The sequence below is a fragment of the Paramormyrops kingsleyae genome, chromosome 11, assembly GCF_048594095.1.
Source record: "Paramormyrops kingsleyae isolate MSU_618 chromosome 11, PKINGS_0.4, whole genome shotgun sequence".
In the NCBI taxonomy this organism is placed as follows: domain Eukaryota; kingdom Metazoa; phylum Chordata; class Actinopteri; order Osteoglossiformes; family Mormyridae; genus Paramormyrops; species Paramormyrops kingsleyae.
In genome coordinates this window covers 11,962,992-11,978,910 of record NC_132807.1, presented here as the reverse complement: position 1 = coordinate 11,978,910, position 15,919 = coordinate 11,962,992, and the positions used below count along the sequence as shown (strand labels likewise).

The 15,919-nt window shown below is 38.5% G+C and overlaps 1 protein-coding gene across 1 annotated transcript in view; it reads left to right on the top strand.

The window, feature by feature from the left end:
- Positions 1–1,914: 1,914 nt before the first annotated feature.
- ptprja (protein tyrosine phosphatase receptor type Ja) overlaps positions 1,915–15,919 on the top strand; it is a 31,448-nt gene continuing 17,443 nt past the window's right edge. Inside the window, 3 exon segments of the mRNA XM_072718051.1 lie at positions 1,915–2,261; positions 13,386–13,404; positions 15,241–15,336. Of these exon segments, the coding sequence (XP_072574152.1) occupies positions 2,193–2,261; positions 13,386–13,404; positions 15,241–15,336 (184 nt within the window). The 5' untranslated portion in view covers positions 1,915–2,192.

Here is a 15,919-nt window from a genome sequence, read left to right as displayed (position 1 = left end):
ATTTGATCACAAATATTGAGCAAAAAGAAGACCATTGAATTTCAGGCTGCAAAACCCCCTATCAGTAGTGTAATTATGGTGTATATCCTTCATTCCATTTTGGTATACATATTTATATTTCCTTCTTTCAAAAAGCTGTTATGGAAGATGGGTAGGTAAGTGTACGGATCTCCTTTAGAATACAAACTTTTTTCCCTCTGTGAACACTGCCACACACATGCCAAATGTGTGTTTGTTTCTAATGTCCCGTTTATCTCGTTTCACATACGGAAAAGGCACCCATATCTAATGGCTCAGCGATAATGAGGCTTTTGCAGTAGTTCCACCCGCACCCTAGAGATCCACCAGAAAAGAGTCCCACGCCCAGGGCCACAACAAACTGTGTCTCTCCATTAATGGCTGGAATTATGTTATGGGGGTAGGTCGGGGGTTCTGGACTGCTTAGGAAATCTGCATAAACAAAACCACAGCACAACATTAAAGAGAGCAACAGAGCAAAGTGGTGCCCCAATTCAAAGTTCTTCCCCTCTGTGCTTGCTGAAGTTTATCCAGCATAAAGGGGTCAATGGCAGGGCAGGATCTTAAAAATAAGATTTTGTGGCAGAAAACAGAAGAGCTGATGACAATCATGACAGAAATCGAAGCAGAGCCATTGACATTCCAGCAGATGTAGGAAGGACAGATAAGAAGCAGGAGTCACCCATCTGGCTTAGGCAGCTAAACACACTGTACGGGAAAAGGGATGGTGTGCAAAGAATGATAGAAGACCATATTTTAGAAGTGGGGGGTGTGATGTTCACCTCTGCCAACAATGCAAAACAGAGCAGTGATGGTGCAAGGCCAGTACCACCCAAACAGGGGCATTTGACTTTAGAAGAGAAAAATGAACTGAGTTATCTGCATTAATTTTTTTCCTGCCTCTGGTTCAGAGAGTTTAATTCAAAATGAAGAGCTAATTTCCAAAACTTACTCAGTGAGACCACTAATAACCAAAAGTCAGGCTTCCTCCTATGTTACAGTGTTGAAAACCAAAACCCACAATCCAGAGGTAAGCCAGTGAAGAACTTTTTTTTAATTTCCAAAACTCACGAAGTTCACAGACATTTTCTCTAAAACATACTCCAAGGAATCATAAAAGTTAAGTTCAAATTCAGCATTACTAATTTGCAAAGCAGTTCAGTGGCTATTATTATCCTGTACATTGTACAAACAAGTGTCTTTGCAGTAACCTATTCGGGTATGAAGTCAACTTCCTGTCTGCTGCTCATATCATTTGTGACCAAATTTTGCCTTTGTCACTACAGCAAACAGCAGACTTCCACTCTAGCAACATGTGTGGTTACATCAAAGAACACATTTCAGCAACAATAGAAACAAAGTCAGTAATGTTTTGCATGGTTAGATTAAATTATTTTTAACCTGAACTTCTTTTCCACACAGATTCAATCTTTGTTCCAGAAACAGACACTACATTTGCTCATTAGTTAGTTTCAGGCACTCATGCTACTGGAACTAAAGTATTTATTTTTCTGGGTAATTAAATCACCAGCTTTGCTTGCTTCAGTTTACTTTTTCCCAAAATAACACCCACGATTAGATCCTGTCCTTCTAGGCTAATGATATTGCAAAGACTGGTCTTACATTTTTTCCATATTCACTCATGAAGCAAACAGTTCTTTCAATATAAATTTAACTACACTTTTCAAATTTAGCCTATACTGTATGTGCTGGTCCCAATACAGTCTGCTTTTCGTTTTTAATTCATACTACGTAAGTCAAAGCATCTCTGTAAAGTGGAAAACAATTAAAGTAGACACTGAAACGCTCTTTTTCCATTGTGCACTTATTGGAGCTTATCTAGAAAGTGGTTTGCAACCTCACTTCCTTTTTAGCAATGCAAGTATGCGGGTTCATTTAAGAAGGACTCCGTAGATGCACGGCTATAACTTATATCCGGATTTTCGTTTTCAACTTCTCAATACCGGTCTTCCAGTCACGATCGCTCCACCCACAGAAAACCAAAACTGTTATCGTCTATCCCTTAATGAAACTGTCTCCGTAACGGTGCGGACCTGCCACAAGCACAGCTTGCAGGACAGCGACAGAAAGTAAGAAAAAGAGGGACAGGAGGAAGCAAACGCGTTTAGTACAATGCCAACACAAAACAAGTAAGCCGTGACCTTCAGGCAAAAATGTTGGGCATCACGAAGTTAAGAAGTGTCTCGCTGAAGGGATTGTTTGTAATCTCTGTGCTTTTAAAGGTAAGTGTTCACATTTAACTTAGCTGTGTGATGTACAAACTCTTCACGCATGTCAGATTTCGATGCACCTGTTACATCAGACATGACCTGATTGCATATTACTTGTTTTACAGTGAAGTTTTATGATTCAGTTCAGCATTCAGGATGACTTAAGTGCCTTTGAAATTGCGAAATACCGTTGCGATGAATGAGAGTCACCTTATGATGCTGCGGTTGTCATTATGTAGCATTTTTTTCGGGAACACTGATGAATCTTATTGAAACTGTGGCGAACAAATATTAATGTGATATACGGATTTCTTTGTAGCTTTTACCATAAAATAAAATAAAATTAACCAATTCAATACACTTGGAAGGCCTACGCTGTAATTGTATAAGAACTTATCCATCCATTTTCTAACCGTTTGTCTAGCACATGGTCGCGAATATAGTTAATTCAGCAAGCAATATCTGTTATAAAAGCAAGCGTGTTTAGTGGAAGCATGTGGAAAAATGGTACTTGAGAGCAGGTATTTTAGATTCACTAAATTATTATGCAAATAAAAGAGTTACATAGAGAATATCATATGAGCAGTCCCCCAGGTGCGCCCCCCCCCCCACTTTTCCATTGGTTCAGGGTGATGTCAATCATAGAAATAAACACCTGAAATAAACAATTATTATTATTATTATTTTCTTGAGCAGTTCATGATGGCAGTCATCTCCTCCCCTCCTCACACACACATTTTTCTGTTAGCTGTGATCATTTATATTGCGTTTTAGGTTTTAATCATAACCACTCAGTGATATCAACAACTTATTAAAAAGGGGATTTTGATGTTCTCATTATAATTGATACTTGAGATGCTTAAGGTTATCGTAATGAAATGTGAAAATGAACTCGGTGCTTCTTTTCTATGCATTTGCATGGTATCAGACAATAAGTCGGCCATCAACAAATGACAGCTGTTTGAAGTTGTAAGTTTCTTTTTATTATGCGTGTTTGTGTGGCATGTGCATGAGATACAGTAATATCTGCGATCAGCAAGTATGTTTTCCACTCTGGACAGAGTATTATAAATTAGATTTTATGTAATTTATATTATCCGTATTTTTTTTTACCAGGTCATATTCTGAATAGTGTTTTGAATGTCTGTAAGCTGTATTGGTCTATCTAAAAACTCTCTGTGTTATTTACATGCAGAGAGGAGGTTTTCATAAAAAAAAGAGGAAAATGGCGGGTATGTACAGTAAATGAGTGACTGACGGTAATGGCACCTTCTCAGTCCGTAACTGCAGCTCCAGCAAAGGAGCATCTCTCCAGTTCATGCAGCATTTGGAGGCTTTTACAGATGACTGGTCAAAAAACATGAAACCCCAGAAAGCTTTTTATTTTTCTTTAGGATTTCAAATGTATAAGGTTTAATGTTTTGAATTATTCAGAAAATGATGAGTAAGGCTTTTAACCTGGGTTCTAAGGAAAATATAAATGTGAAAGATCTGATTTGGAAAGAGAAAAATATATCTGATATGTAAAGAATATGGTGTGTTAACACTTAGAGATGGTATCATATACGCCCACACTGCACTGGAAGACATACCCCCACACTGCACTGGAACACATACCCCCACACTGCACTGGAACACATACCCCCACACGGCACTGGAACACATACCCCCACACGGCACTGGAACACATACCCCCACACTGCACTGGAACACATACCCCCACACTGCACTGGAACACATACCCCCACACGGCACTGGACCATATACCTCCACACTGCACTGGGTCATATGTCCCCACACTGCACTATTTACTGTAAGTGCCTGCCTTTGTTCATTTCCTAAGTGAGTCATTGTGAATGTTACTGACTGTTTGTTCCTCTGATCTACTGTCCAGTCTATAGTTTTGCTTTGTTTCTTAGTTGTGCTTTTTATTGTTTTAGTTAATCCAGTACGAGGTCTATTCCCTGTTTGTGTTCTGACCTCTTGTGGTCCTTTTGTCTTGTAGTTCTACCCTGTGTCCAGTTTCTTTAATAAACCCTTTTTTGTCTTGGAATGGCAAGTGGATTGTCACCTTCCTTTCCCCGCCTGCACCATGCCCCGCATCTGTAACACTTAATAATGTTAAATTCTGAGTGAATTGCAAGCTTGGATCTGCTTGACAATGGTACAGGAGGGAAGGAAACTGTGCGATACGTTTGTGTGGATACCGATTAAACGTTACTGCCATGAGTGAGATGATGTGTATCCAACAGCTATTAGATAGTTTTGCAAGTAAAATAAATAATGCAGCAACTTGCTATCTTACGTATTGTGCAAAATCAACTGCTGGCATTGAATTATGTAGACAGATGGAAGTAGAAATATAGAAAAATGAGATAGGGTAACTTTGGTGAATATGATTATCACTAATTATTATTTATTTCAATTCTGGATGTATTTATGCATTTTGTGGAAGTGGAAGGGCTTGAAGTAACCTCTGACCTTTCATGTGTCCCATGTGTCAGTTTAAAAGATATTGGGATCTGAAATTAGCCCCGCAGACAGTATCTGACCTTCGAATTTGCATGTGGTTATTTTATTGTCACCTTGTTTCTGCTCTTTGATTACACGATTGGTGCATGACAAATAAAGAATTCTCGATTTAGTTCTTTTAGGTTTCTGAATTGCAGATAAAATCAGGGTTGGGGGCATTCTGGAATGCATTCATAAATTCCAATACAAATCTGTACATGGAATTGAATTTGAATTTCAGGGAGATTTAAATTCCTACTGCAGATCCTTTTCCTGATTTGGATTGGAATTGATGAATGCATTCCAGAATGACTCCAGCCCTGGATGAAATGATCCACCAGTGATGAACAGAAGTATGAAATCATCCTAGCTGAATGTACTGTGGACAGGGGCCTCGGAGGGGCATGCATAGTATCGGCAAGTGCAGGGGGGCCATAAATTCAGAAAATTACATGTAAAATGTGCTTGAGGGCCCAAGGTGACATATTGTCAGGGGGCCAAGAATTTTTAGGTAAGCACATGGCTGCAGAGAAAGGAGAACTTGAAACACTGAGCTGAATGTATCTGCTGTAATGTGAAGTAAACCATGCTGGGACAGGGGGCTGCTCTCCGTAATACTGCCTTGCCCCCCTTTCCTGTTATTAGAGCAGCACCTGGGTAGCAGGCCTAAAACAGGCACTGCTTCATTTCTTAGCTGCTGACACTGAGACATGCAAAAAAACACCGGCCACTGAAACATGGAAACATGCAAAATACAACAGCCACTTGCCAATTTTTGATTTTTTTTTTTTTCTTTTTTAGTGTGTCATGAAAAATCTTTCTTACTCCCTCTTGTCAGTACAGCTACTGGATCAAGTGCTTGAAAACTGATTGAAAATCGGGAGTGCTTGCACTGGTTCAGTACAGTCAGGTTTGCAGACATTGTAAACATCTATGGGTTGATGCAGAAACATTCGCTGATTGATTTGACCCCTCCCCGTCCTTACAGAGCCTCATTTTACCGTGGTACAACCTATTTCCAACAATAAGGGAAACGGGGCAAAGTTTGTTTTTTTTACCCATTAACAAATATCATCTTATATCTCAGAAAACATTTCCCTCAAAAGGACAAAATGTGGGGGGCGATTTATTTTTTGATTATATTTACACTGCCATTCAGACGTTTGCAAACATTCAGAGCTTTTTATGTTTTATTACATTGTAAGCACAATAAACAGAATAAAAAGTTCCAGAATGGAAGTTCATTCAGAAAAGATGTTAAACAAATGAAAGGACCGCATATATAAAAAACCAGATAAAAGTTTTTCAAGACTATAACTGAACAAATTGATTTTGTTAATTAAAGACTCAAGGTTCAGTACTGTGCTAAAGTCCTCCCCTAAAGTTATTCCAGTATTTACAGTAATCACCAAACATACCCATGCATTGTTTGACTAGCACACCTTGTTTGGCTAGTCAATATCTCATCCAGTAATTTAACTAATCAAATCAAATAATTAATTGAGTTGATGGTGAAATTTAACAAATGGCCGTGTTTTTCTAGCCTTCTGGCAAGATATGAGTAACTTGTAAAACAGAAGAAATTCTTGATAGTTTTTATTGTAACTGTTAATTTGCATATTTTTTTTCAGAGAAAGATACACTCACTACCCTGATAAATAACTTTAAATATTTTCTTTGACTGTTTTACAACGTTTGCATAGTACAGTCACTTTTCCATATCTGCGAAATTGCCAATTGTGGTTTTGGTTGTACCTGAGTTGCCCATCAACAATTACATGGGAATATTTTTGAAACTTGCTGAATGATCACAGAAACCTGCAGACAATGCATAAGTGAAAAACAATTGCCGAAAATGATTTGGGTCACATAAAATCAAATATAAATGTTAGTGTTGTTGAATATTTTTAGTGTAAGTGCATACTATATCGTTAGTATTAAAAAATGTTTTTGGTAAAAATAACAAAGAACGGTGGAATCTGCACGTCTTAGCTTGGCCTCTGCCCTCCATCTTCGTCTCAGCAGCCAGCCTCACTTGCAGGTTCGCTGTCTTTACAGCTGTGCAATCTTGCATTTCTCACAGGAACTATTAAACTTTTCGGTGCCATTGATTTTGCATTTTCAATATTGTGCCCAATTATTATTAGCAAATTCTCATATCCACGGGGATTATGGACAGAACATGCAAATGGGAGACTGTGCTGTATTTTTAAGTTAATTGAATCAATGCAAAATAAGTGCTGAAACTGAGCTGAACTAGTCTGCTGTACAGCCTTCCCAGCTCAGTATGCTTAGGGTCAGATCTTTCTACATGCCACTTTCAGCTTCATGCCATCTTCCTCTTTTTTAAGTAGTACACATTGGGCATTTACGAAGAATACCATACAGTTTAGATACTATAATATGGGCTGTTTACTTTAAAAGCTTATGATTAGCAATGTATTTTCTCTGAGATGACCTTTATGTGGGATCACTTTTTTTCATCAAATGCCACCTTTCACACATACTGTAGTAACCTTTACCCCTATTTTCCGTAGCTGACTTTGAGATGGTTTTCAGTGAAATGATAGTGTCTTTGAATCACGCTGCCTCTGAAACAAACAGAAATACAGGCTGGTGCATACTCACTCAGTTGGGTCAGACAGCCATTCATTTAGGTCAGTCACCTTTCTGGCCCCAGCCTTAAATGGACCTTCCAAGACTTATCACTCATCTGTCAGTCTTTATATAATCTTGTTCAGAATGTCAGTACCTCATGAGAATCCTGCTCCATCTGCACTTAGAGTCATGGAGTCGTTTCATTGAGGAAACTTTCTTTCTTATGAATTTTGTTAAGGGATTGTAACGGATCATGATGGATCGTGAAGTGCATGTCAGCTTGATTGCTAATCATGCAATGGATGCTGTCCCAGGAGAGGATTCTGCTTCGCACAAGTGTTCCAAAAAATGCAGACCAGTCAATGCAGGCGAAACCAGCTGATAGGGCATTAATAGGAGAGAATGTATCTTCTTTCGGAACAAGGAAACAGCTTGTTTTTCCTCATTCTGTCAAATATAACCTGCTGCCTTGTGTTGTAAAAATCCATATTAGGTATGCATCTTTGGTAAAATGGGGGAGGTGGGAGATCCTCTTCAAAACATGCTTTAAATTCATAATTTGTGCTGTTATCAGTGATGATAAATCAGCAGCTTTTGCATGTGGCACGGAGAGTGTTTTACTGCCGCTAAACATTGTGAATGATGGTATCTTTTTCCCAGGCAGTCTTACAGCTATCTGTTTTACTTTAGTATAGCCCTAAAATATGGGTTATGTGATAATGATTCATGTATTTTCACTTTATCAAGCAGGATGTTTTACTTGGTTTATAATAAGTCTGTCTTGTGCGACAGAATAACACAATTCAACACATTAGTAATCATAAGTAAAGAATATCATTCATTGTACTTTGTTAGCTTTTTCAAGATGAATGTGAAGATGAAGGATCTGTAGATATTGTCATTACATTTTTTATATTCATTTTGCAAAAAATAAGGGATAATTGTTATTAATACGTGTTTCCACAATTATAAGCACAATGTAAGTTTTAGCTGATAGAACAGGCTAGTTAATTCACTTGATTCTATGCTTTACAAACATTGCTGTAGCTTTTGGTAGTTTGTTGTGTGTTTTACAGCAGTGTTTCACCACAAAATACGTTTCCTGTTGGTGAAATTATTTAAGAAGGCAGTCGCATTTGGCCTTGAGCTTATACTACATACTACCTTTTTCCATTGCAGAAATTCATTTTAAGTACCAGCATGAGCCGCCACCTTAAAGTGTCCTTTTGCAGACCTGGGGCGTATGTTGATGTTACCTTTGATCAAACAGAAGCAGGGAGAACTCAGGGCAAGCATATTGATTCTGTGTATTGATTTCATAAACAAGGCATCCCAGTCCAATGGAAAACAAAACGTTCTTCAGAAAGTCTATATGTCAGGAACTTGGGCATGTCCACATGCAGGTGCTACAGAGAAGCAAAGTTCTCACTAAGTGATTTTTTTTCCTGTGTGAGTTCTGGTGTATCATCATTCATCATCACTGAAATGAACATTAGTTGTGTTTTTTTTTCTCTGTAGTAGTTGAGCGCTGGCCCAGTGTGGTGTCCTGATACAATCGATGGAAATGATTATAACTCTTCCTATCAGTAATGGTCAGTTAGGTGCCAGTTAAAAATGGTGTGTCAAAATTTTAACTGGCGATTTTTTTAAGCTTCAGTTCTGTACTGGCATCCTCAAAAGGGGAAGCTATGGTTCTTAATAGTCCAGCTAGGGCAGCAGTCACTCTGTAGACAGAGCTGAGGCTTCACCTCTACAGGTTCAGGGCTTTGGGAGTCCTTTCCCTGGCCATGTGTGTGTGGCATTCCCCCCCTGTTTGGGTCAGCAGGTTGGGCCTCGGTACTTGTGATTGGATAATTGGTGCTTCGAGTTCCATGCTCAGCAGAATGGTCACATCGCTGTTGCACCATGTGTTTGGCTCTGCAGTCGTTTGGCCTTCACTCTCCACTTCACTACTTGTAACTGTGCTGACTGAGCAGTGCAAAATGTCCTCACCACTTCGAACTCAGCTGGCTATAATATATAAATCAGAGAAAATATAACAATTTTACGAAGACCCAGGAAGGCGTGATGACGATTTACTAGAAAAAGTATGTGAAAGAATTAGGAATCCCAATAAACTTTGAAGCCTACATCCAATCTCGGACACTGAAGAAAACTCCAGAAAACATACCATTTGACCGGAGACGTACTCTTGTCATAGAAAATGACTTTGAAGACGATTATGCAGGTAAGACATCACAGAAGCGCGTGACAGACTGCCTCATTCACATATAATTAAAGAAATCTCTAAATGAAAAATAATAATATTAACCCAAAAATAAATGATTTATATTTATGAAAGTATTATCATAATATGTTAAGACATGCGTCTATCATTCTGAGAGGAGCCGCGGGCTCGTGCTCAAGGAGCCGCATGTGTCTCGCGAGCCACAGGTTACCGACCCCTGGCCTAGTCTGTGTGTGATAGACTCTGATAGACTCTGTGGTACCTGTTCTGGATATATGGTATGAAAATCAATGGATGGATGGATCGAAGATGGTTGATTGTATCATTCAAGCTGGAGATCAGACTTCATAGATGCTAGCATTACACAGCAAGCAGTTTTTTTAGTATATATTGACCTGGGGGTCACGTCCCTAGGGAAAGCTTGAAGATGGCCTTATATCACATGAGAAGGACACTTGGTAACAGGCAAGGCATCATCTGCAGCCTGGGAAAGCTGGGGCAGAGACATGGGACTTGCAGATCCTTACGAGGCAGAGAGAGACAGGTAGGTGACGGTGGCACGCAGCTGCCCTCAGCCTCTACCACTCGCATGCAAATGCAAGTCTCTGCTCTGAGCTTTTTTTTTTTTCTTTTGCTCGACCTCTGCAGCCACAGAGAATGACAACTGAGCATGAAGCGTGACCGACTGTACAATTATAGCAGATACACATCGGCGATTAGTGTAAAACCCAGCTGGAGCTGAAGAGAAGCAGTGCAAACATCACCTTTGATTTCCATAGTGCTTCAGTAGCTCTGGTGTTCTGAAGATACCCACAGAGGCCGGGGCAAAGTCATGGGCAGGGTTTTTGATGGGGGGGGGGAATAGGGTTTGGATGTGGTAATGTTACATCCAAAACTGTGCTCAAATAATGTGCTTTGTGTCATGTTTAATGTGTAGTGGATTTATGATCATATAGCAACCCTGTGGTTATCCTGGGTTATTCACTGTCTAAAACAGGCAGGTATAGAGAATGGGTGGGTGGATGGATGGATGGATGAATGGTTTTATTTACCATTAAAAAGGCACGACCTAAAACAGTAAAACGTTCTGTTTTCTGTGTATTTCTGTTCACCTCCTTTCACAATAAAACACAGGATTTTTTCATCTCCCACATCAACTCTGTACTCTTATTGAGCACGTGTGATGTGACGATCTTGCTGGCCACACAGAGTGCTCTTTCTCTGAAATTATTTCATTTAGTGGAACTGGAGACAATAGCAGGACTGACTGCTCTCCGTGTGGGAGGGACAGTGCAGACTGCGCACGGTGACGGCTGCAGCTGCTGGCCTGAACCAGTCAGGGAAGGAGACGTCTCACCATTTACAGCCACTGAATGCTCAGCCTTCAACTGCGTATGTCTCCATTGGATCAGAGGGGTTCTGTAAGTGGGTGGGGAGGGGGGAGGATTGCCTTTAAATTCATATTATTGCTTCTGTTTATCATAAAACCAACCATACGTGGTCAGTGGGCTGGCTTTTTCCCATCCATCACAGTATGCATGTTTGGCTCACTTCAGACCTGTGGTGTGGGCTGTTCGTGATTGATTCATCATTCATTATTTTTTTGTTTATTACAGTGCTGGAAAGTACAAAGAGACATGCAGCTTGGCTCCAGAGTTCTAAACATCATATTCCACACATCATATTGTGTAGAAGAGACCTAGTAACACTTTACTTAAGGCCATGTTTTTAGTTATTTATAAACACATTCATAATGCATTATAATGCATTCATAAAGCATTATAAACATGGCTATGAATATGCAAAAAAGGCATAACATCGCCATGTTTATTATGCATTAGGAATACTTTATGAAGCTCTCAATTATAATGCACTATAGACACCTTTATAATACAGTACAAAGCATCCATAATGCTTATACTGACCACTATAATGCATTATGAAAGCATCTATAGTGCAGTAAAGATGAGAGCTTTATAATAAGCATTCATAATGCATAATGCACAATGCAATACCGTATTCTACCTTTTGATAAATTTTATAGCCATGTATATACTGGTTTATGAATGCATTATTTGTTATGAATATGTTTAAAAGCTGCTAAAAACATGGCCTTAAGTAAAATGTTACTTTAGACACTGCAAATAATATTATGTCAGCTATTTACTGTATATACATGCCAATAATTCAATGAATGACTGTACAGACATGCTTTGCAAAGGAACAGCAGCATCGCAGTGGCTCAGCTGGTCATGCTGTTGAGCCTCACGCTGAGGGTTGTGGGTTTGAATGTGCTGACTTCCCATTCAATGCGATGGGCCACGTTTCATAACCCCCAGCTCTCAAGTTCACTGTAATGTTTAAATGGTCATGGAAGGTTAAGGATAAGAAGGAAGCAGCAGAATCTATTTTGATGATACGGTTAAGAGGAAATTAACTAGTAAAATTTTGAACTGCTGTAAATCAGCAGAATTTGTACTTAGTTGTTAAAGTACATTTTTTCCTCTCCTCCAAATGTGACCCTTAATAGCTCTTTTGGGAGTTTCCCAGTTTATACATTGACCTCGTTTTCATTGTTTCCTTTGCCTTTCATGCTATCATTTCTGTGCCAGTCTGTTGTGGAGAAAAACGTATATATGCGGTGCTCAGGGCTGGAAATTAAGCTTGTCACTCACCTGAGGCAAGTTACTTAGTAAGACAAAAGGGCAAGTTCAAAACACTGAACACTGGCAGCGACGGCATAGGAACTGGGGGGGGGACAGCACGTTGTGTCCCCCCTTAATATTTAATTTGGATTCATTCATCCCCTCTGATAAACAGACCTTTGTATTTAAATTATTTAGTTGTCCCCCCACCTCCCAGTATCAAACTGTCTCCTGCACTAGTGCCTGGTGGTGTTGCTTCCATTACTGTTAGCTTAGTCTTAGTTTGTTTAAACCCACCACAGGCCTGGATTGACCAACGATTACAAAGTACTGGAATAATAATGAAAATAAGGCTCCCAACTTGTTTTGGGCTAGTAACTTAGACAAAGGGCAAGTACAAGAAGCTGAACAGCATCTCACTGAGGTAGCACAACTGGCTATAGCAAAAATTAAGTTCCACCCATAATAATGGATATTATATTTATAGTAGCTATATGTAGCTAATACACATAATACTATATTGTCTCAATACAATGCCTAAGATAGGCTTGTGGTCTTATATCTGAAATGTTCTGTTAAATTTATGGCAAAAATTTGACATTTGGTGGAGAATCTCTTGGTTGGTCAAACTGGCAATGTCCCTGCGTCAAGGGCTGGTTTTTGATGATGAAAACTGTCCTTGAATATCTTATTTGAGATGAGAAATCCTAATTTCTTTGGCAAAAGTGCCTAAAGTATCGCAACAAGGATTTTCATTCTGTAGCAATTACTTTACAATGGGTAATAATGACAATCAGATTGTTGTGTGTGAATTATATTGTTATAATGAATGAAGTTCATCCCTGTCTGATGAAGCACTCTTTTGATCAATAGACCATTAAGCACTTTTAAGTTAGACCCTGGCTTCCCGTTTGTCTCCCTTGTGGAACTTTGGGTTGGGGGGTGAATATAAAACACATTATCTTTGTTGTTTTTGTTTATCTTTTTTTTCCTCTTCACTTCTAAACTTGTGTAAAAATGTAAATATATATTTTAACACTGAAGGCCAGTTATTACTAATACTGTACAAACAAAACTCACATCTTCTAGTAGAAGTTAATTATTGCTATTATTTTATTATTTGATATTAATTCATTTGCTGTCTTTTTTTCCTAGATCTCATATATGGAAGGCTGTAAGTGAATCTCAAACAATTCTCTCTTCTTGTCTAAATATATGTTTGTACTTTTGTATTTAAAAATGTTTTAAATATTCTTCATTTCAGAATATGTACAATTTTCCTCTTGTTTTTTTTTGTTTAGATAACAGAGATTGGGGTATATTACTAGTGCAGTCATAATATTTAAAAAGTGAAAGTATTGTGGTGTGTTTTGAATGAAATTCTTCAATTTGCAAAATTGTGAAAAACGAACACGACCAATTTAAAATCGATGAAATGTCCCCACAAAGTAATACATACATGACCCACACACACTTAAAATACAAAATCTCTTCTTGAACCTCCTGTTTCACACACACAGGGCCTGATGTGATCAGCAACCTCACTGATACCCAAACCAGCAATCTTTGAATTACAAGTGCACTTCCCTAACCATTAGGTCACCACTGCCCCTACAGGGGTGCTGCTGTGTGCGTGTGCACAAGCTATGAGGCTCACCAGCACGTTCTAATATGATCATAATGTGTGAATTTCCCACTTTGCCGAACCGGGACAAACTCAAAGAAACTGTTTTTTGGCTTGATGCTTAAAAATAGGAGCCATGTCTACAATAGGCAATGCCTAGTTCACCAGTCAATTATCACTGTTACACAGGCGCAGTGGCTACAAAAATGCCTAAGTTTAGCTGATAGAAATTAATCTTGTCCTTAGCCAGATTTTTCATATATGACAAACCACAATACGCCACTGCCTGAACATGCCTGTTGAAATTACCCAGAATGCCACTAGCAGGCCAGCAAGTTAATTCACATGTTCTAGAGTTCAGTGCTGCTGTTTTCTAATTGCTCTATTTTTCTGTCGTAAAATAACATTCAGTGAGTAATATCTGATATATTTTACTACATACTTTACCTTAAGGAAATTTGCACCAGAGCAGCTTCTTTCCTTGGGCTACTGGTCATGGGAAAACAAAGTTCACACGAGCAAACTGGGCCCAGCAGGATGTGTCATGTCATTTACGTGCATCTAGACAAAACCAGTGATAGGCTGTATTTAATAGTATGTAAGCCTAGTGATGAATGTTCTTTAAATGACAGAAAATAAATAAGTAAAATTACATATTTTATTAAATATTTTATATACATAAAATACAATCTCTCAAAATATTTTGTTGTAAATTACATCTTATTTTTTTCGTCCAGCACAATACAAATGAAAATACTCAAAAGTAACTGAATACATATTTTAAATACATTGAATTGAAATACTGCTCATGTCTGATAAACTTCAATATGCAAGTGGGGTGTGCAGGAGGTAAAGGATTCTAAAGGGTTCTAAAGGGTTCTATTTCCAATACACCCAGTCTGTTACTACAATAACAGTTTTAATGAAATATATTTGCAGAATAATTTTGGTCAGTCGTTTAGTGTCTGATATTGTTTGTTATTTTTAATACACAAAAAGTACAAAAATCTGTTTATAATGTTTGATGTTTAACCATTGAAACCATTAATAGCATAGAATCAAATTTCTAGAATTTCTGGAATTCACAGAATTTCCACCAAACTCAAGCTCAGTAGATTTTTTTCTTTTTTTGAACAGTGTATTACTTTTCTAAACATGTGGTGACATTTGGGAAGTCTAAATAATCAAGCAACCATATCCTCAATTTATTTTAAGAAACAGTGACATGTGGCTTGTAAACATAGTCTTTATTTTCTACAAAAAATGTCTAATTGTCATAATAACCCATATACCATGCCACCTTCAGAACTGGAAAATACCTAGTCCCATTTTGGGTGTTTTAATGGAAATGGTTTCTCTCATAATGCAATTTTTTTCTTGATCCAGCATCGCCAGATGCGATCAGTAATACCACTGTTACTGACTTCACAACATCCTCCGTGTCTATTACCTGGAGTGTCCCTCAAAAAGAAGTTGGAGCAGGTAATCTTCAGGAAGCATTCATTAACATAATGAATCTAACAGCTGGAATACAGTACACATTCACAATCACTGCAGTTGGTGTGGATAACAGCACAAATGGAGCAGCTGTTCGTAAAGTTCAATTCACAAGAATGTCCTTGTAATAAAATGTCATACTGAAGTAAATATACTGCATGGAGTGTAAACACAGAAGGAATGTACATAAGTGATTTAGTGGGGATCCTTTTTTTTTGCATTGGTGTTTGTCAGTGCTTCTTTTCTTGAAGTTGAAGGCTAGTATCAGGAAGTTGCTTTTGGCCAGTGTTTCTCAAACTAGTCCTCAGTGACCCCCAGACATTCCACATTCTAGCTCCCACCCTGACCTCTACTGAGTGCTGGGAGGGAGCAAAAATGTGGATGTATGGGGGTCCCGCAAGGACCAGGTTGACAAACACTGCAAAGTATTTTTAATCATTTTGGGATGTAATAAAATTTTGCATGGAGATCTTGTTTTGAATGATCAATGAGATAGATGTTGAATAGAGCGAAGTGACCCACAGCTAACCCATTTCGATGATGTAGAACCCAGTCATTTGTTTCTCAT